The 22,185-nt window shown below is 34.4% G+C and overlaps 3 protein-coding genes and 1 pseudogene across 4 annotated transcripts; 2 read left to right on the forward strand and 2 right to left on the reverse strand.

Moving 5' to 3' along the window:
• The first annotated feature begins 228 nt into the window (after positions 1-228).
• Positions 229-2,625, forward strand: LOC129300750 (H/ACA ribonucleoprotein complex subunit 1-like protein 2; annotated as a pseudogene).
• Positions 2,626-4,668: 2,043 nt separating this feature from the next.
• Positions 4,669-10,628, reverse strand: LOC129300747 (glutamate dehydrogenase 1). 2 transcript variants are annotated; one of them, XM_054939333.1, is made up of 10 exons: positions 10,237-10,628; positions 7,460-7,592; positions 7,243-7,356; positions 6,780-7,001; positions 6,554-6,628; positions 6,352-6,468; positions 5,924-6,174; positions 5,388-5,463; positions 5,219-5,305; positions 4,669-5,137 (listed from the first exon to the last, which is right to left on the reverse strand). In XM_054939333.1, exons 2-10 carry the CDS (start codon positions 7,565-7,567, stop codon positions 4,952-4,954), a joined length of 1,236 nt encoding a protein of 411 aa, XP_054795308.1. In that variant the 5' UTR covers positions 7,568-7,592; positions 10,237-10,628; the 3' UTR covers positions 4,669-4,951. The 2 variants fall into 2 exon arrangements, with proteins under 2 accessions (XP_054795308.1, XP_054795309.1); XM_054939334.1 differs by lacking the exon at positions 10,237-10,628 and adding an exon at positions 8,781-8,934.
• A 6,395-nt stretch (positions 10,629-17,023) lies between these two features.
• On the forward strand, positions 17,024-17,744 carry LOC129300749 (uncharacterized). Its single transcript, XM_054939336.1, has 2 exons — positions 17,024-17,419; positions 17,502-17,744. Exons 1-2 carry the CDS (start codon positions 17,261-17,263, stop codon positions 17,604-17,606), a joined length of 264 nt encoding a protein of 87 aa, XP_054795311.1. The 5' UTR covers positions 17,024-17,260; the 3' UTR covers positions 17,607-17,744.
• A 147-nt stretch (positions 17,745-17,891) lies between these two features.
• LOC129300748 (uncharacterized) lies at positions 17,892-21,313 on the reverse strand. Its single transcript, XM_054939335.1, has 3 exons — positions 20,962-21,313; positions 19,043-19,111; positions 17,892-18,603 (listed from the first exon to the last, which is right to left on the reverse strand). The coding sequence occupies exons 1-3, from the start codon at positions 21,238-21,240 to the stop codon at positions 17,995-17,997; spliced, it is 957 nt and encodes a 318-aa protein (XP_054795310.1). The 5' UTR covers positions 21,241-21,313; the 3' UTR covers positions 17,892-17,994.
• Positions 21,314-22,185: the final 872 nt, after the last annotated feature.

Here is a 22,185-nt window from a genome sequence, read left to right on the forward strand (position 1 = left end):
TTAAAAATAAATAATAAAAATTTTAAATTTAAATTATAAATATATATTTTAAAGTTTAAAATTTAATTTAAAAATTAAAAATGGTTTATTTTCTAAAAATAAAAAAAACAACTGATCTAAATGAGTTGCATGAGTTCAAACTCATTTTTTCAAAACCTATCAAATTAGAGTTTGAAAGTCTAATTTTTTAAAAATATATTATTTTTTTAAGCCCGAGACGGGCCGTTATTGTAGATCTTCTTATTGGTGAATGGTGAAAGATGAGACCTCCGAGGGGTGGTCGCGGCGGCGGATTTAGACGGGGCCGAGATGGTGGCAGCGGAAGAGGTGGCCGTGGCGGCGTAGGTCGTGGTGGAGGCGGCTTTCGTGATGAAGGCCCGCTCACCGAAGTTATAGGTTTGTTGCCTGGAGGCGGAAGAAGTTATACGTTGTCAAATTCTGTGCTCGCCGTTGAAGAAAAAGTGTTTTGGCCTGTTTTCGATTTTGGTTTTAGGAATTGCAAGGGAAGATAGTGAATTCCCTTGCTTTTTGTAGTGGTAGAAGCAATTAAACACCACGGGCAGTGTCCGACTTGTGTTTTACGGATTTTACCCACCCCCAAATAACACTTGTACTGATTTTTCCTTTTTCCCAGCTTCTTGCGGAGCTAATGAGCACCGTATTTTAAAGGGGTTCTTTGACATATGCAGAGGTCTCAACATTTCTACATGCGTGAAGGAGACGCAGTTACAAAGCTTAAAAATGAAAGATTACCACGTTTAACTCTCCTATATATCTGCAGAACATGACTCAGATTGGGGAAGTTGAGGAAATATTTAGCCCCATAAATGACGCTGTGAGTTCTGATTTTTTTGTTGAGTTGCTGATTCCTTTATTTTTCTGTCCTTTTTTAGAAGTGAGATGTAATTTCCGTATTCAATCGCACTGTTGCAATGCTTTTCATTAAGATGATGGAAGGGAATGTGGCAACTTCGTATTCATCTGGCGACAAGTTTATATGATCCAAGGAAATTGTTGCCTCTTGCTAGATTTCTTCCACAACCCAATTATGTTTCTCTTACAATGTCATTGCAGAAATAACCTGCTCATTCATTGCATAATTAATGTGATTTCCAGCAGTTCATAATTATTTGAATTTGTTACTTCCAATCTCCTAGGCTATTTTCTATTTTTACCCTCACTTGGGAGGTGGAGGCTTATAAAATACGATGGATGCATTACTTTGGTTTTACCAGTCCTGTGATATATACTTATGCAGTATTTTTCTCTAACTAGGAGAAGGAAAACCAGATTCATATCTTATAGTACGATTTGATCAATGGTATGCTCTGTTGGGACTAAGCGGGTGAGCTTGATTTTTCAGTTCCTTTGTTGGTTGCTCTATCCTGTACAACCCTGAGTTTTTCCCCCTTTATGGACTTGCTGGAATGTCATGCATGATCATCTATCCATTTGAAAAGTATATCAAAACGGCTTTCTTTCTCTTTTTCAAGTCATTTTTCATGTATTTAAAGGCTTTCATCTCATTATTTTGCACCTCGGGAGGGGATTATTTCTGTATTCATAGTTTTTAATGCTTCCTACTGTAATGTTTTTTTAGGGATATGAATGGAAGTAGGAGAAGGTTGAAGATGGTTTTTTTTTTTTTTTTTTTGCTTGTGGGGCTTTCGCTTCTAACTTAAACAGACCTTCCAAGTGAAGTCCTTGATAAGTGTAGCCTTAGGCAGCTACTGTTTTACCTCTATACAGCCTTGAGCGAGGGATGCTAGCACTCTGATCCTCATATTTCTTGCTTCACTCTGAACCTCTTAACCCTTAATCCTCATATTCCTTGCTTTAGTTGGTTCAGGAAGCGTTGACATGGGGATGCAATGCAATAGCTTAACCGGGTGGAAGGGATTATCTATTGATTATTGGATAGTCATTCATCAAGTGGATCCTTTGCTTCTTGCCTTAGTAGCAAGGATGGCGGGCTTGGTCCTTTTTGCCCTTTAGATTGTTGGAGACAATATTTTGCTGAAATGGAGGCTGTATTTAATCTTTGCTTTTTCATCTAGATATACTGTTATATACCTAGATGGCATTGTACTACTATTTTTACTTAATTTTTACAGTGCTCGCCCTTGTTTTCATTGATGCACTTCTGTACTACGCAATTGGCTACGACTGGTGTGGCTTTATCTCACTATCAACAGCATTGGTTGCCAAAATTTTATACTTGCACATGCTATGCTGACATAGCTGGCTAATGTTTTGTGGCAATTGGAATTCAATCAAATTAAATGGTTGGTTGCTGTTGCAGGGGGCAACCACAAGCTTCTAGAGGTGGAGGCAGAGGTTCTCGTGGGGGTGGGGGCTTTCGAGGAAGGGGTGCAAGAGGTGGTCCTCCTAGGGGTGGTGGTTTCGGGAGAAGGGGGAGATCATAGGAGACGTCTGTGTTGTGTTATGGCTTATGAAATGTGTTGAAGAGAAGATCGGAGGCTGAAATGTTTCTCAAAGATTGAGTTGCTTCACAGCTTCCTCTTGTAGTAGATTTGATTCGTTGGTTGCAAGGTAATTGAGATTTGTTCTCTCTGAAAAATTTGAATGTTGTACTATTCTTTTGCCAAGGTTATATTGATGCTACCACTAGTTGTCCGTGGATTCAGAAGTTGCAGTTGTTTTCAATTAATTTTTTTGATAAAACTAAAATATGTAATTTAACATATTGCATATTTAAGAAAGTAAAAATTAATCTATAGGTTCTTATAGTTTTCTTTAATTTTAAATTAAATTTTGTTGTTTATTTAGGATCCCTTCCTGTAGATTGCATACCGTGGGTGGGAAGTGGAGTCATGTCTAGTAGAAAGATGGTTCGATGTAAATTTTTTTTTTTGAAATCTGTAAAAGTACAAAATTAATATTTTTTATGTTTATTTTATGATCAAACTATTTAAATCTACCTATTATCAATCTGGACTATTCAAACCTAAAATTATTTGAATTTATTAATTTTTTTATAATTTGATTATCCAGAATTATTCTAATTAATCCAAATTTAATATTAATTTTTAAAATATTTTTATTTTAGTAAATACAATATTAAAGATAAAGATAATCTGCTCTTTACAATTTTATTTTAAATTATAAGTGAAACATTTTAAATCTGAATTATTTAAAGTAAATTTACAGAATTAACTTTATAAAAATTATTAAAAATTTTAATATTAAATCTGAACCATCTAAAATAATTCTAGATAAATAATTTATTTAAAATAAAAATTTTTATTCTCAATTAATATTAAATTTGAATATCTAAGGTCCGAATAGTTTATATTGATAATGGATAGATTTATTAAATATTTTGATAAATATAAAATAAAAAAAAAATAAAAAAATTTTTAAGAAAAATAATAATAAAATCCTTTTGAATTATATTAATGATAGTTTAGTATCTTAAAATGTCATAATTTTACTAATGTTTTTAGGAACTTTTTCTGTTATCAATGAATTAATATAAGTGATTAAATTATCCTTCATTCTATCATAAGTTTTATTTAAAGAATTATAATTTTTTTTCTTAAAATTATAAGAATGTAATAGCAAATTATAACCTCGCATTTCAAATTATTGATATTGTTAAAATGTTGGAAATAACAAATGGCAATCACAATTTTTCTTTTTAAAATTACGAGAATGTAACAGTAAATCATAAGTTCACATATCAAGTTCTTAATATTTCTTGTCTTAGAAATAACAAGTACCAATCTTAAGTTTTGTTTAAAAAATTATAAGTTTTTTTTAAATTATAAAAATTTAATAATAAATCACAAGTTCGCATGTTAAGGTAATTTGTCAATTTAAATCAAGGACAGTTTAATTGTTTATATTAATTCATTAACAACAGAAAAATTCTTAGGTACTTCAATGAAATTATGGCTTTTTAAGGAATCAAATTATCATGTATCAATTTTATTATTTTACATATTTCAGATTGTCATTTTTCCTTATTTTTATAGATTTCAAATAAATTTTACACCGAACTCTCTTTTCACCGTATGATCAATCTGATGGCAGATATGAACCTACTTGCTACCCACTGCATACAGTTTATGAGAGGGGATCCAAATCTGCTCTTAAAAGTTACCATTTTTAAAATTTTCCTCTAAAAAATTAAAAATAAATATATCTATATTTTTATTAGAAAATTAAATAATTTTATAATTAATTACATAATTTTTATCACTTAAAATTTATACAGTTATAAGAATTTTTATACATACAGATTTTTCATAAAAAATTAATGAAAATGAAAACGTTGTATTAGGCCAATTTTTTTCTAAAGTATTAATAAATTAAATTTTCTATCAACTTCAAAAGTTTTTGTTTTGAGAAAGTTAGATACTCATTAATAATTTTAATTTTCAGGGACTAATATATATATTGAATTAAACTATAATGAATTGATTAAAATAAAATAAACTACTAATTTAAAAATGAGGTAAATTATTAAAAAAAACTGCGAATTAATTTTCTGCGAAACCAATTCATTCTTCATAGCTTCTAAAACCACCTGTTGCTATCTGGATATTATTCCAGAAGTCCATAAGGACATCAATTAATTGGGTCAAAATTCTCAATGTCGTTATAGTTTACTTCCATCTCAATCATGCTTATGGGATAACCAGGGAAGATGAAGCATGTCTTGCATGCCGAGGATCTAAAACAATTTTATTTCAGATGAAGGAAATGACCATGACAGGTGAGTAAATTATGTTGGGTGGACATGCCTTTTGTTTTGATAACTCAGGCATAAATGGACCAAATAAAGCTGAGGGGAAGGTTATAACAACAAAAAATGGTGGATGTATATCTCTCACAGTAGCATTACCAAACAAGAGACTAGAATGTCCGGAATCAGGTATTCTTTAGCTTTATTCAATGCAGCAGCAGCAATCATGGACTGAAGATGTCAAGCTTCCCACCCTCTAAGGACTGTGGCCCGAGCTACACGATTAACTGCGAGGGTGAACGCTCCCATGCGAAGATCGCAATTGTGGGTTTTGCACATCTCTTTCACACTCTCGAAGCCACTCGTCATGTAAGTCTTCAGCTCATTGTTCACTTTCTCTTCATTCCACATGAACCCTTGGATATTCTGCGCATCACAAAACCAACATGCAACGTATTGATAATGTAGATTCTACTATAAACTTACATGTTAGGTCTTATGATTTACCTGCACCCACTCAAAGTAACTGACTGTGACTCCTCCTGAATTGGCATATATGTCTGGAAGGATTACAACTCCTTTCTTTTTCAAAATCTGCAGATTAACTTTACAGTTAATGACACTATTTCTCCTTCCTCGTTCATTTTTAATATTGAAAGGGAGAATATACACCGACCTCATCCGCCTCTGGGTCAGTTGGGTGATTGGCTGCTTCGATAATAAATTTGGCTTTGATTTCATTTGCATTTTCCCTTCAACCAGAGTGGAAGTTGGAAGATAAAAGTTTAAGTCATGTTTGGTTACTAGAAAGAAATGAAATGGAATGGATTGAAAAAAATAAACATAAAAATAAGATGATCAAACTACATTTATAAATAAATGGGGTAATTTAGTTCCTAGGTTGAGAATTATGATTTATGAAATTTTTGGAGGGTGTGATTGTTCTTACATTCATAGTATATATTAATGAATTTAATCATATTTACCATGAATAGGAATGATGATTTGGTTCATTTTTGTGTTAATTTTTTCAATCAATTCTATTTCATTCTATTCTAGTAATCAAATGTGATCTTAGAGTCCTTCGTACCTCACTTTTATCATAAAGGCACTAAACTAAGAAGGAAAAACAAAAATACTCTGCTATTTCAAGTTTCATAAGCATTTTGTTTGCCTGGGGGAAGAACAGAAGACTTATTCAAGGATAAGTACCTGTTAATGACACCCCCAAGAGCTGCGGGGATGAGAACATCGCAGTCCTCAACCAATACTGAGTTGGCATCTATTGGATCACCACCATGGAATCCCTTAATGCCTCGATGCTCTCTGGAATGCTTGAGAAGGCTTGGGATGTCAATTCCATGGCTATTCTTTATGGCACCTGTAATGTCACTCACAGCAACTATCTTCCCACCTTTCTCGCTTATCAATCGTGCCGCCCACGATCCCACATTCCCAAAACCCTGAATTGTTTTTCTCAAATTTATCACTACTCCAAATACATAATAATTCTTTTTCTTCATTCATCATTACAATCAGCAGTGTCGTCGAAGTTGAAACTGCTGTCGCCATAAAATGCTTGCAACATTCACGAGTAATGATACAGATACCAATTTGAGTCAAAAAAACGGCAGAAGTACCTGTATGACAAACCGTTGTCCAGAAATGCTCTTCCCATGCTCATAAAGCAGAGCCTCTGTGGCAAAGAGGACTCCCCTTCCTGTGGCTGCATCTCTGCCCAGAGATCCACCAAGATCCTTTTTGGGAAATTTGGAAGAAAAGGATATTTTTTATTAAGCATGATTGCATGAGACTGACAATTAACAAGAATAATTTACTTACTGTAGGTTTTCCAGTCACAATTGCAGGAGAATAGCCATGAAACTTCGAGTACTCATCCAGTATCCATGCCATAGTCTGCATAACCAACCAGAAAGACAATGCTCAGTTCTAAAAGCAAATTCAATATATGTTATACATAAGAATTAAGATCCTGTGAACCTGAGCATTAGTAGATCTACAACAAGAAGAAGTAAATGCACTGGGCAAAATCTTTATACAGACCGACCTGTGGTCCCGTTCCCATATCAGGTGCGGGCACATCTGTGTGAATTCCAATCAGATCGTGAATTTTCTGAGTGAAAACTCTAGTAAGCCGTTCTAATTCCGACACACTTAATTCTGAAGGGTTGCACCCTATTCCCCCCTTGGCACCACCGTACGGTATATTTGCGACAGCTGTCTTCCAAGTCATTAGTTGCGCTAAAGCATTCACTTCATCTGGGTCAACCTAATTAATCCAAGAAATCATGCAGGTAAGAACAGGGGTTTAAAGCGCCCCGAATGATACAAAAATCATATCAAGGGTTCGCACGATGACTTCAATAAGGGGTAGAAAAATAATGGTAATTTGGTCCATCATGTGTTGATCTTGTCATTCTTGTGATTCCTTTGTATACAGCATCTAAATCCATCATAGTTCTGGCAAAGTAACTGAGATTTTGAGAGTCAGAGATCAGAATATATATAACCTCAGGATGGTATCTGATTCCTCCTTTCATCGGCCCTCTGGCATTATCGTGTTGAATTCTGAATCCAACATATGATGCTAAGGTGCCATCGTCTTTAGGTATGGTACACTCAACCTGCACTTTCATTTGACAAAATGAATTACGCGAGAGAGAAAGGGCGAAGTCAGAATAACTTGCTCGTACAATTTCAAGGGAAACACAGAAGAATTTTACTTGCCTTGATTTCTCTGAATGGAATGAGTAAGCTTTTCTCAAGCTTGGAATCCAAAGCCAAGAGCCGAGAGGCCAATTTGAAGTTCCTGTTTGTGGCTACTAGTGCATTCATTGTTCCCCACGGCAGCCAAAAAAATCTAAAACAAGAATCAGTCTCCTGATCAGGTATATGTGAAGGATGACGAAGACACAGCTTCCAGTATCTTTATTGTTACGATTACATGCGTCTTATGCATTTATATGTGCAATGCGGGGGGACGAGTTAACATATCTATCTGCCCACTTTTTTTATTAGACAACCCAGCGACACGCGCAACAGAGCCACGTCAACTCAATGTCAACGATAATATCGTATTAAGAGGCGGCTAAACGGTCATATGGGAAACCAAAATGGATGAGTACCAGCAACGTACGATCCCGTGTGGCCTTGAAGCAGGAAATTCATTGTCAGCAAGTCAGGAGGAAAACATATCTTTCCTATCTTCCAAAGGCTGAATAAAGGAGGTTACAACTTATAGTTTCATTACCAAGACATGGTTCTATGTGGCACGCTATCAAATGCATAAATAAATCAGTCAGTTGCCTCTAAGTAAAACACTGAAGACCCAGCTTTAACATTCTACAGGAGAAAAGACTATTAATTTGTTCAACAAAATTTACCTGTTTTGTCTCAGAAATTTAAACTTCTTTATATCTCTAGTAACATTCTAGCAGAAAAAAGTTGGTCTTGATAAACGACCATGCCGCATGGTATGAAAGTACAGATTAAAGTTTCTGTTCTTTCAAAGCTGATCTGGGATTCATGATTACCGTCTTAATGTATTTATGATGGATTGTTTGGCCAGCGCCCTTTCTGTTATCACGTTATGCTATACTACTGGGCTAAGTGCTGATACAATTACCAATAAATAATCACAAGAAAATCACCTGTTGACACACCAAAAGGTCAACAACTAAGGGCTCTATTGAATCTATATTATGAATTTGCATTCCCAGAGGCTCCAAAACCATCTCAGGAGGTGTTATACAGTTCAGATGCAACACAAGATAGTTTAACAAAGGGACAAAATGAGTGAGCGGTGATAAGAAGGATTTTAAGAAGAGTTTTATTTTGTTTATAGTGGCTGAAAGTAAGGAAAATAAATTCATTGCTTTCCAGAGCCTCAAAATTGTCATTTTCAAGGCACGGATATTAATTAGCATTTATTCTTCTAAACATATGCATACCTCATTTCCACTATTGCGGAAGCATGAATCTCGCTACATAATATTTTATTACAGATACATAAAAAATACAAACCACAAACTATTCATCATGTACTTGCCTTTCACGATGTTCTACCAGTAGTATTGATCCTGCAAATCCCGCTCTCTAATATATGCTTCCACCTTGATAACAAAATTTCTTTTCTTTTCTGATTTATTTATATCCAAAAATTCCCTGGTTGGCAATTTGTTCTGCTATTGTATTTTAAGGGACAAGCGCTGAATCGAATAACTTGAAAATTTTCCTAAGGAACTCTTGGGTGGTGCGTAAAGTAACGGGATGCTAGGTGTCCCTGCCAGCTTTGCTTTACCATTTCAACCCAATAAAATTCAATGAGCCTACAGTACAATTACAATTTACAAACACAATCGTCCTAAAATTAACAGCATGTAAAATCTTAGCAGAAAAATAATGAGAAAGGTCGTGCCTGGGTTATAAAGCAGGCACGCTTTAATAGTTGCGTAGATGAGAGGATACATGCATATGATATGAAATAGTTACAAAGTTGAAAGTCTTTATTATTGATTAGGCATGCTTTAATATTAAACTTTGGAATGCCATTTTTGGCAGCTACACTGTTCTATGCCAAAAAACCATTGTTTCAAAAATTCAACAAATAGGATAGAAAAGAAATGAAAATCAGATGCCGTTACGAAGGCGGCTTCCTACGGTGCTTTGTTTTGTTTTTTATGAAAAAAGATCAATTAATTATACAGATAAATAAAACTAAACGTTTACAATACGAAAGTCCTTTGGTTAGGTGAACAATTTTGTATTCAAAAGATAACATTATCCTAGACTGCAGGGTTCAGATTCAAGATTTATGGTCCCACTTCCAAGTTCGTGCATTCGTTGCACATATCCAATCCAGTTCAAGCACACGTCAGTTTCCTATATAAATTATATGTGGAATGGACCCAAGAAAATTGATTATATTTGATCAAAAAGGAAGGGAGGATTCTCTCCTCTTCTCTGCCCCTCCATTTTTTATTTTTTAATCATTAAATTAATATTTAAAAATTTAAATTTAATTTTTATAGAATATATTATATTATATTATATTATTTTTAAGTGTTACTAAATTTTAATGATTTAAATTTTATAATTTATATTTTAACATTTTAATAATAATTTTGTAAGAATTCAAATCTTAACCATCTAGTTATTAATCTAAATGGTTAGAATGAGTGAGAAGGGGAAGAGGAGAGAACTCTCTCCCCGGTTTTAGAGGGGACTAAAAAAATATCTTTTTCCCCACTCTAGAAACAAGCACCGACTTCCTTGTTACTAAAGTCAAGCCATAAGATATACCGGAATTGAAACAGATAGTTTTGATCATCTTCCATGTTACTGTTCAGGAAGAGAAACGATTCCGTGAAAATGCAACAAACCATTATGCTCAGCGAAAATCTTCATAAAACACTAGGTGCTTGTTGCTGAGAAAACCAAACCTTTCAAAGGGAGGTAAAAATAATTTAGATCGATGAGAGATGCTAGGGAGTTATGAAACATACCTGGAGATAAGTTGTTAGTGTGAGGATGGGTTCGATCGATGGAGACTCCTCAGGTCCGACGCCTGATAAAATTTGGGGATTTATATTTATATGTAGAGGGAGGGAGGGAGGAAAACCCAGACTCTTGCGAGAATCGGAATTAAATTCCCGGTGGAATCCAATTCAAAAGCAAACTCCTCGCAAACACCAAATCCGCCCAAACCAACTCAATCAAATCAGTTGCTGCCGCGCCTGCTTTAGTCAGAATTACAATTCACAGAAGGAATATGATGCTCATGTAAGGACGTATTATCCACAAGACAGCATATATCAACTCAAGCTCCTATAACCCTTCGCATTCCCTCTCTCTCAGACACTTTGTAAAACACTTTAGCATCGCTCACAATGACAGAACAGGTTGTAAGCGAACGTGGGTGACGGGTTTCGCTGCAACATGACTATCGATTATACATACAAATGGGTCAGCATAGCAGGTACGTGAATCCAACGCGATCTCCACATAGCCCGGCCATCTTTTTTTTTTTTTTTACATTATTTACAGAAAGGGTTAATAATGGACTCTCAGTAATAAATGATTGCTTTGAATTTCCCCCCACTGACATAATTAATGGTTACGGCCTTTTGATTGAAGTAGCGTCATCCAGAAAAGATGGCACTGGCACCGCGTAGTACGGTGTGGAGGCTCAATGATTAATTTCTCTTTGCGGGGTCACGACATCTTAGCGTTCAAAATATTTGGTGTTTGCTGAACAAGCCTCTACCAAAATTTCTTTGCCGTGTTTAGTTTTTCTTTTTCAACCGCTTCTCAAAATGTGACGTTTCACGTGCTCTGCCTCTTAGTCTTCAGAATGAAAAATAGAGGGGCCCATATAAGGTAATTATGGAAGGGTGGCCTCTTCTGCCCTTCCGTTCTCTCCCAACCATTTTCTTAATTTCTAATCATTAATTAAATTCACATTAGATTTGAGATCTTATAAAATATTTTATTTTTTGTATTTTTTTAATTTTTTATGTTAAATTATAGCAGCTTAAATTTTATTATTTATATTTTTTATAATTTAACATTTTAATAATAATTTTTTAAGAGATCAAATCTAAACTGTCTTAACATCAATTTAATAGTTAAAAGGAGTAGAGGAGGGGAAAATGATGGGAAGGCAGAGAAGGGAATTCTCTCCCAACCTACACAACTTCTTATAATAAACTACCCGGTTCTTTTAAGTCTAAAAGTCATATAAGGATTGGTTTGTTTTCAAGGGGATGACACTTAAAATTTCAAAGGCATCGTTTTATTCTTAAACAAGATAAAATTATATTTTTAGGAGATAAAGTTGTAAATCCTTAAAAATGTTCAAATAATGACATAATACTTTTCAAATTTAATCATTAAGACTTGTGTTTCCTATTAAAATTAAGAAGCAAACTGCACAATCAAGACGACAAAACTTCAAAATTGGGAGTGTCGTGCATGAATTGTGATTTTCTCAAAAAAGGGAAATTAATAAATGTAAAAAAAAAAAGTTGGTTAAATTAGCTTATCTTGAGGTCTTGAGTTCACAATCTGAGATATGCAATTGTATTAAGTAAATATGTCAAAGATATTTTTAAATTACTCGTGAGGTTGTCATTGATAATAATGATCCTACACAATGGGTTCAGATTAGTTCAGGCGAGAGGTGGTAATACCTCATTCCTAAAGACATCGAGTGATGCAGTCAAAAAAGGAAATGGAAGTCGCACCGATAGGGGGTTAGGTTTAGTGAAAGGGCCTAATTCTCATAACATGACAAATCAATTTTTGAATATTTGCTAGGAGAGGTACATACACTTAATGACACATCATGTTTCAAACATGATTGCCTCCAATCGGAGGATGCCTATAAATAATAAAAAAAATTGCTATCAAAGTTTTTAAAAAGACATTGAAGAACCACATAAGAGAAAATAAATTTAATGATGATTTGCGAGGGTTTAAAAAATTTTGTGCATGCAAAAGATATTAAATACACTACAACACTCATTCATAAAAATGATTACCTTAAGTTAATTGTAGAAATTTAAATTATCCTTTTGTGATATCTTAATTACCGTTGATAAAATAAAATAATTTAATTACTTAAAATAGTATAAAATAAAACAAACAAAGAAAAAATATTTATTTACTAAGTTAAACTTGACTTAGGATAAGAGTATTTTAGTTAAGTTTTTTAAAAGAATATTATTTTGGACTAAATTTTCTTATCATTATTATTATAACAACTCATTCCAAGAAAGTATTTAGATAAAAATATAAATTCATAAATTAATTTATGAGAACCGGTCCACTGGTTAATACTCTAAATGCATACGGTAATTCAACACTACTCATAGCAATCCTAAAAAAAATTTATTAAAAAGATGAGGATGATTTAGTCTTGACACAAAAATTAATATCTACAACAACTTAGCATTGTTCACTGTATCCCATTTCGGATTCCATTTTTCTTCTTTCATCACAAAGTATAAAGATAATAATTTAGGAAAACACAGGACCGAGAGAAACTATATTCACCAAAAGCCACATTTATTCCACGCGTGAAGGAAAAACAAAGAAAGAATACTTTGCTCACAAATCTCTGCGACTCATTAAGTTCAAACATGATTATCTCTCGTCAAGGAAAGTGTGTTGATTCAACTGGGAATACAAATATATATCATTGGATTAGAGCGAAATGAAGTTGGAGGCACGATACCCACAACAACAATTATGATAACACTCAGTAAAATTCAAGACCCAATAAAAAACATAATAACCCATGTATTATGAGAAAAATATAAAAGTGAATGATAAAAGAAAAAGCTTATAGAGCAACGTACCATGAGGATTTTTACCTGTCTCTTCTTTCTCTCCCTTTCAAAATTTTTTCCCCCGTTCTAAGGAGAAGAATTCTTCTACCTTTTTTATGGACTTAACTAGAGGGTTTTTTTTTCCCCTCATTAATGAGTAACGACCCAACAAATTATAATATACTATCAAATCAAATTCTTGATTATTTTCATTCCATTTTTGCCTTTATAATTTCATGTTTTCTACATATTCAAATCAAGACATTTAATTGGATAGAATCATAATTGTGAGGCCGGACTTGAAAATCATAAAAAGGAAAGCATTTTCAATTTACAACAATAGTATTTTATATTATGTTATATCTTATTATAAAAACTATTATTTATTTATTTATTTTTAATTTGTATTTGGAAATCCAAACAAAATACAATGTTCATATAGAAATAAAGTTATAAATTTTTAAAAGTGTCTAAATAATTACAAAATTCTTTTTAAATTTAATTATTAAAACTCATGCTCCATATTAAATTCAGGAAAAAGAGTTAAAAATTGAACAAGACAAAGTTACAAATTTAAAATATATAATTGTAAAACAACAAATTTGAAAGACAAATTTGCAATTTTTGTCGTTTTAAATTTATAACTTGCGTTCTCCATTTTAACAAGGAATACAAATCTTAATGATAATGTTTGAAAAGGAATATGTCATTATTTGAACACTCATAGTCATGACAACTTTATCTTTCAAATTTACAATTTTTTTGTTAAATTTACAACTCATTTTTTCAATTTTAAAATTGAAAATGGATTGTAATATATGAAAATATTAGTTAAAGACTTAAGAGACCTATTTTGTATTTTAAAATTTGTTAAGACTTTACTTGAATTAATGATCCAATTTCATTCTTCCTTGATTTTAGCTTGTTGCAAATTTTTATGAGAAGCAATGCTTAGGCTTGGAATTTCTATTTTTTTTAGTTATTTCATTGGATTATCTGAATATTGTCGGGTCTAATTATGATTAGTTATTTCAATTTTTTTTAACATTTGTATGAATTTGAATTCAAGACCTTATATTTAAATAATTCTGATTCCTTTCAACTAACATGGATTTTGTTTATTGGACTTGGAATCTCTTTGCTCACCTCAACCACGCTTGCAAAAACATAAAAAACTCAACGAGCATAGTATTTTCTCATGAGTGACGGAGCATACTGATTATAAAAAAAGTTCGTCATTCTAATTTAATTTCCGCATAACCTCAACTTGAAGCCAAAACATATAGCCCCTAGTATTAAACTGTAAAATCAATATATTGACTGATTAAATAAAATATTTTATTTATAACAAGTTTAATTACGGTTTAACTATAATTTTCCTTAAACCAGCACTCGACCAGTTCAATAATGAATCCAATTTTCAGGATGTTATATATCTTTGGAAATTGGAAGGACCGAAATCTGGTTTCTAAATTCAATGTAACGTAAGAAGGCAATATTGAAATCTGTCAAGGCCTCACATGGTTCCAGAATAGGCGTGAAAATTGTGTACTCCAACATGCAACTCCACCTATCCTTGTCTTGTCCCCAACGAACACTTCTGCTGACTCTCACAGAATTTGTTTGAGTACGCCAATAAACAAGTACGTCCAAAGTATTTGGAGGTGATGAAATAGTATTCGGTCCCTGTATTGCTATCACACCGACGTATGACCAGATCGAAGCTGGTACCATTCCAATTTTAACATCATCATCATCACTATATACTATTATTCATCTTCACAAGAAACATCATTGCAAATTCTCTTTCATCAATCGCTCTCCAAATTTTCCTTTTACAGTCAAGCTAAGGAAAAATAGACAAAAGCTTGCATAATTCACGACACTAAAACTCGCTCTCACAACCTGCCAACTCGATAAAGTCTTGCAACCATTTTCCTTTTTTGACCACGAAAGTGAATTTCGTGTATTGGACTTCTTTTTAAAAGAAGTGCGTGATGATGCTGAATCTTTCTTATGAGCCATTTTGTGATGAAGTAATCAAAAAAGTAATCAAGAGGAAAAAGGGACAAGATAAGAGAGAAATTAAACGACGTTAGGATCCACTGAGGCATGTCTTATCCTTCTTTCATCCGCAGAATCTTCTACTTAAAATGCACGTACCTGGATGCAGTTATTCTACGCATAATACTCCCAATTTGGTTGAGCACTGCTGCAGCAGATGGTGAGAAAGATGACTCCACTATTTCTAACCATTAGAGTTAATGCATGTTCCCTTATTCCGAAACAATACAAGTTGCTTACGATCACGATCATCAACAGCACTAAATGTAATGTGAAACTCATTCAATTCAAGTGTAGCAAATCATTGTTTCAACTTTTAAATCTTCATTTTTTATTTTTTATTTTGGTATCCTGACAGCATTTGCATGGCTGTCTGACTCTTGGAAGTTCCTTGCTTTGTGCCCCTGTCCCATTTTAGCCGTGAAAGGTGGGCAAGAAAGAGAGAGATAGAGGGTTGAGGCAAATATCTCGTTTGAATAGGAACAGTAGGGAAATATATTTTATGCATAGTCACAGTGTTTCTGACACCAAGACAAGTTGATCAAATGAAACGGAATAAAGTGTAACTTATTCACTGCTCCAGGAGAAAGCACTGCTCTTTTTCTTTTTCTTTTTTTCTTATCAAGTCCTCCTCAAGTTCAATATCCATCTGATATTAAATATCGACACCCCTTCTAAAAATAATTTCAAGAATTCTGGTCCCAAAGAAAAAAAACTGTAAGAATTAGGATGATAGGATTGATGAGAGTAAGTAAATAATTTCAATGCATGGACGAGGGAATCTTTAGATGGAATTCCATATCAGAATATACTCTGTACCTCAACTCCCTTTCCACTATAGACATCGGATAGATTCCCTTTTCCTTGATTGGGGCGAGTAATCAGATATGTCTCTCTTGCATTATGATATTTTGTATGAATATTAGTCTTGACAAGTTGCTCAAATCTTGTATTGGTATGTAGGTAGTAAATATAGATTGATTAATTGATTATTAATGATAATTTTTTTATTTCTCACTTGTATTTTTTTTATTGGAGGCCATGTTGTTTGTATCACAATTATGCATTGAATGTGAATATTTTTTTAATAAGAATTCAAAAATTGATGATAAGTTTTGAATAGACCAATTTTATAAGCAGTGCATACAATGGCCCAAAATAGCTATCAGGGACTTGGTTAAATTAAAACCTGGAAACATAAAATACGAGCCCATTAAAAAACTAAAAGTTAGTGGATCCCAGAAGCCAAACCAGCCCAATATTTTGCCCTGTCATTGTTCTTATCCAAACCTTTTCTTTCTCTTATCCAATACAACAAGGAATGTAAATTTTGTACCAAAAAAAATAAAGAACCTACTACTTCGTTTTTATTTATAAAAAAACTATTATTTTTTATTTTTTTATATAAGTAAAATCACATATTTTAATAAATATTTATTATACATTTTTTAAATCGCTCATAATAATTTACATTAACAAAAAATAATTAATGTATATTTATTTTAATTAATATAAAGTATTTTAGTTCAAAATTTTTATTTTCAAACATAATTATTATATTTAATTAATTTTTTTAAATAGTGTGATACATTATATATATATATATATAAAAAAAACGAGAAGAGTATAACTGTAGTCAATGTTGGAGGCTTTTTGTCAATTGCACAAGTGGGGAACGTGGGATCTAGATGATAATCCCATAGTAGTGGGCACAGCTGGACCGCACCATGTAATGAATGAGCAGATTCAAATAATTTTTAATACTTGTGAGATGGGAGGAGGATATCCAACTATGAATGCACAGGCACGACGTTGAGTAATGGCCGCTGAATGACCAAAATAAGCAAATAATAATTATAACAATACCGTAGAGGCAGATAGGGCCATGTCTGAATGGCACTTTGGCTAAAAGAGAAGGAAGCTGTTGGCGAAGCCAACTTCTTTGACATCGTAAACAACAAAAAGTCGCATAGTGGTTGAGAATTTTCCACTCTAAACGCACGCGCCTTTGCTTCCTTTTCCTCAATTCCTTCATTTTATTCTCATCAAGCCCACACCGCGTTCGCGCTTCTCTTTCTATTATCATTCTCCAGAATCTCCGCTTCTTCCGTTTCTTGGGGCCTTGGAGGAAGTTATGTGCCCTCTGAGGTTCATCTTGGTCTTCTTCTCCGCGGTGCTAGCGGGTTATTTTGCGTGGAGGACGGTGCGTTCCTCGCCGGACACTCGCGTCGCTTCCGATGAATCTACTCGTGAAGACAAGTCTCCCACCAAGAATGATTTCAATTTGAAACAGGTGCGCTCTTTATTTCACGATCGGTTCTTGGTTGTCCTTTCCTCTCCTTTTTCCCCTCACCACAATGCCTTTTGGGTTTCAGGCGATTCAGAACGGATTCTGGGTATTCGTCGACATGGCTAGTGGGAGGTATCTCTGGAGAAATCTGAGGGCTGTGAACAGGGACACGGAACAGAGAAACTCTTAGGACTAGTGTCCCCAATAATGGTCTTGCCCAAATACGCACAATCTTATCTTCCTTATTTTCTTCATCTGTTTTGGAGATGAATGGCTGTAGTACTACAATTTGATATGGAAATGGACGAGGAGAAACTTTGGTGTAAAACTCTGCTTGTCTAAACACTTTTTCTGAAAATTTCGATGTTAGTTTTCCGAGGCCTGACAACTGATCTGCCCAATTTTTTTTTTTTTAAAGCCATGAAATGCATTCAATTTCCCAGAAGATTCGTTATTTAGTATACAAGCAAGCAGCTTCAACGGATACGTACTACATTCATACGGAAATATACGTACAACCACTCATTTCAGGAAAAAATATGTAACCATGCGTAGCAGTGGGAGCATGGTGTTTATATTTATAGGTCAGATTGTAGCTTAATGGACATGTAGATAAGAGTTAGCAGAGCACCTTGGGGAAGAGGTGCATACCTAGCAAGATAGGACCCAACCCACATGGCTACCACCACTAGCGAAACTACGCTACTACTGGTTTTTCCACAAGCCCAACTTGCAAATGACAAGCATAGTGTTAGCAATATGCCACCCCTACCACCCAGAATCCATGCCATTACATATCCGATTTTATAGCCAGTATCCAGCTTCCTGTCGAACAATGCCAGCAGGCTGCTAAATGTGAGGGACAATCGGGATCCAAATGTTCGGAACAATAACAGTGACACGAATGCTGATCTAAGAACTTCAATGAAGGAACCTCTCTCTTCTAATTTTTCCTCCTCTTCCTCCTCTTCCTCCTCTGTTTCACTGCTGTTGCAGGAGGAGCCCTCATTGACGTTGTAGTGCTCCCAGTATACTTCGTCATGCATTTTCTGCCTCAGTTTGGCCCACCTATACATTCTTATCTCATCATCAAATTCCGTGCCGTAACTCCATCTTCTCCTGTAAGGTTGCTGGCGAAATTTTAGAGACTGATCATACTGAATTCTCGTTGCCTCATTGGAGAGAACCTGTTTTAAGGATGAAGGTAGAAATTATATCTGGATTTTAAAAAGCACATATGCCAAGAGGCAGAGTGAAAGAAAAGCCTAAATTCCTTAGAGAATCAAGGAACCTCAAGTGTTTTCTAAGCCGTTCCAAGTTACAAGATTTTTTTATTCCGGAAGTAAGAATTTGTCTAGTGGTTTCAGCTTGAATTTAAAATGAAGAATGATTTAACGTTACGTATGATGTTCGTTTTCAAACAATCTGCAATCTTCAAAAACCATCTAGTCAGCTTCAATTTTTCCCCAGGCATAAACCATGAAGCTGAAGAACCAGAAGTAATAAAAGGAAACAGTCAGGCATCTGAGGGTTCCTAGAGGTCCTCTTGCCCTGAACTATTTTCCTCGTACATTATACACAATCATTTTTCTACATTGCAAGTAAAGGTAAATGGGTAATGCTCACTTCATATGCTCGACGAATGCTCTTGAATAATTCTGCAGCTTGTGAATCCTTGCTAACATCAGGATGATACTGCAATCACAGCACAATAAAAGACAAGGAAAATGTGTTGATCATTGTCATTAAGAACGAGAATTTATGGGCAAGGCGAGAGAAATAATTCTACATAACATTTTTTGCAAGAATTTCAGTTAGGATATGTCATGCTGCAATCAAGCAGTTCAAGCATCCAAGTAAAAATTATATGATATGAAAGCAGAGCCCATGGGGCTACTTAGGCTTAAGGTGGCAGCACAAAGGCGCCCTCCTGAGGATTGAGAATGCTATTTCCGTATGAATGCATCGGTGAAGTATAATTTAATGACTACAAAGAAAAGCAAATACTAGAATTGAGATCCAAATCAAAAGACACATTGAACTCTTTCAGAGTCTAATATGGTGAGAGCAGATAAAACAGCTATCCTGAACATAATACTCCCTCCATTTCTATTTATAAAAGAAAAAAATTGTATCACACAGTTAAAAAAATCAATTAACTATATTAATTATATTTAAAAATAAAAGAGTTAGACTACAATACTCTTTATTAATTGTGTCAATCAAGCCGTCATTAATTGTTTCTTATGATCATGAATGATAAAATTATAAGGAGTAATTTAAGAAGTTTGCAATAAATGCTTATTGAAAAATGTTATTTTGTTTATATAAAAAAATAAGTTGAAAGTGATAGTTTCTCCTATAAATAAAAATGGAGGAAGTATCTCTTAGCACATGTGTAAAAGCATATTCGTGCATGAAATTCATGATCAAGCTATCAAATATTGCTTAAACTCGAGAATTCTGTTGCTCCACAAAAAGAAACGCTCTGCAATTCTGAATGTGTTAAGAAGCTGTGCCCTCGTTGCCAGGTTTAAGGAAGTGCCTACTACGAGAATGAACAAGGGAAGAAGAATAACTGGTGAACCGTCATCCCCTAAAAAATACAATGTTTGCATTCATTTCTCTGCTATGATCTCCACAAAGCAGAAAAACCTTCTTAAATAATAGAATTTTTCAAGGCAGGAATTGTTAAATCATTATGATGACAATGTCAGAGTCCAAACTGGGAAAATCCAATGCTAAGACAACAAGCTGCGTCAAGAATTAATCAGCTCTCACCTTTCTGCACCAGATCCATCAATCCTCCCGTCCTCCCAAAAAATCAATCATAAGGCATATCAATACATAGTTTAACTAAATTATTAAAGAATACCCTTCCCCTATTCTGGGTTGTCATAAAGCTTAATTGAAACGAAGATCAGCAGAGTTTTATTAGAATGAGAAATAAGTCGGTACATTCTAGTTCATGGTTAATTGCAAATCCTTAGCGGAAAGGTTGCATAATATAATAAAATTAGGACACCCAGATCATTGCAGTTACTATATCCACTCAACTTCCAGGTCAGTGACTAATCCATCCCTTAAGCATACAGCTTCCGCCAAATCTTGGAATTCCAACTGCGTAGAAAATTTTCAAGGCCAGATGCCAAATTTTTGGGTCAGTCTAGCTCAAAAGACAACCAATTCAGCGATCATACAACTCTGTTACATGGTTCAAATGTTTTCCATTGTACTGAATATTGATGCATCTATACAAGCATACCAAATGAGCTTAAAAAAAAAATTAACAAGTTTTCTAGAACTGACTGTAAAGTAGGAGTGTGAAGGTTATCTAAAACCCCATAACTCTAAGCAATAGCTGGAAGCCAGGAATTTGTTTTCTCAAATTCCGAGTCCAGAGTCCAGAGTCTCTAAAGTCCATACTTCCGATTGCAGTCCATCACAAGCCGAAATCCCCAGACTAACAAAAATCAAAACATAATTGGAATATGAAGTTAAAGAACCCAAATCCCTAATACTTAAGTACGAAGGAAACAGCAAACCTTGCGAGCGAGCAGGCGATAAGCCCTTTTGATATCGGCAGCGGTGGCAGTCTGATCAAGGCCCAACACGACGTAGTGGTTCTGTTCGCCGTTGACTGCCGCAGCCGAGGACGATGCTACAATAAGTGAGCCCCACCTGTAACCGTGCCAGAGACCGCGGTGCCGACGGTTACTCCAGCTGGGTGGAGCAGCGATGAACAGATTGGAATCGACGGTGGAGTGCAACCCGCCACCACAGCCAGCGATGGGGATGGGTCCCACCAGAAGGTACGCTTGCATTATTGTTCATGAATTAGAAGCACTCCCCTTTGCCCCTCAAAACTTCAAATTCTCGCAAAATGACGCATTTTGACGGTAAGCATTGAGCAGTGGGGTATCTCGTCCAATTTTTTTTTTTTTTTTGACCTCAAAGTATCTCGTCCAATTAAGGATTACAATTTTTTAAGTTTTAGTCCATGCTAATTAGGACTGTGCAAAAGTCTTCAAATCCTGTCTGGTCCAATCCAACTTGAGATGATCTCAGTCTTGTTCGGTTTGTATAGTCACTGGTCCTTCAGGACCAAAAAGACTAAAAAGACCAGGCTATTTTTTCGGGTTGGACTAGACAAGAGACCAGTCATCCGGACCACTTGATCCAATCCAGTCCTATTAATTTTTTTATTATAATTATAATTAATTTATTTTTGAAAAATGTTTAAAGTGTAATTGATGTTAAGGAGATGATTGTATAAAGATTTATTAAGTTTGTTTCTAAATTGTTATTGTAATATAGTGTTGTTGAATTTTGTTGAGTACTGTTTTTGTTAAAGTTATAAATTTAAATAATTTAGACTATAACAGAAATATTTTTTTCTTATTGTTAGAAATTATTATGAATTTATTATTATTATAAGTGTTTTTACTATTTTAATTGAGTTTATTATGTTGGAATGGATTATTTTCTCTCATAGAATAAAAAAAAAAGAAAAAAAGCTAAGTGAGTACTGGACTGACAGGACCAGTCTCCCAGTCTTATGGACCAAGTCCGCTTCTATTAATCTTCAAGTTATCATTGGACAAGACTGGACTACGGGTTGTCTAACCTAGTCTTTTTCATGAAAGAGACCAGACTTTGGGTTAGGATGAAGTCCAGTGACGTCCTGTTTTTTGTGCAGCACTGATGTTAATCATGATGGCCCCACAAAAAAAAGGGACAATCAAGAGTAAGAAATTTGTTAAATTTCA

This window comes from Prosopis cineraria, unplaced genomic scaffold, assembly GCF_029017545.1.
Source record: "Prosopis cineraria cultivar Desert tree isolate PC_DT_omini unplaced genomic scaffold, ASM2901754v1 PC1731, whole genome shotgun sequence".
NCBI lineage: Eukaryota > Viridiplantae > Streptophyta > Magnoliopsida > Fabales > Fabaceae > Prosopis > Prosopis cineraria.

Coding starts and splice junctions, on each gene's coding strand:
- LOC129300748 (XM_054939335.1), bottom strand. CDS start 21,240: ATGCAAGCGTACCTTCTGGTGGGACCCATCCCCATCGCTGGCTGTGGT. Junction 19,112..20,961: donor ATCGCCTGCTCGCTCGCAAG/GTTTGCTGTTTC, acceptor CTGTGATTGCAG/TATCATCCTGATGTTAGCAA. Junction 18,604..19,042: donor GCATTCGTCGAGCATATGAA/GTGAGCATTACC, acceptor TCCTTAAAACAG/GTTCTCTCCAATGAGGCAAC.
- LOC129300747 (XM_054939333.1), bottom strand. CDS start 7,567: ATGAATGCACTAGTAGCCACAAACAGGAACTTCAAATTGGCCTCTCGG. Junction 7,002..7,242: donor GAATCAGATACCATCCTGAG/GTTATATATATT, acceptor TGGATTAATTAG/GTTGACCCAGATGAAGTGAA. Junction 6,629..6,779: donor ATATGGGAACGGGACCACAG/GTCGGTCTGTAT, acceptor TTGGTTATGCAG/ACTATGGCATGGATACTGGA.
- LOC129300749 (XM_054939336.1), top strand. CDS start 17,261: ATGTGCCCTCTGAGGTTCATCTTGGTCTTCTTCTCCGCGGTGCTAGCG. Junction 17,420..17,501: donor ATGATTTCAATTTGAAACAG/GTGCGCTCTTTA, acceptor TTTGGGTTTCAG/GCGATTCAGAACGGATTCTG.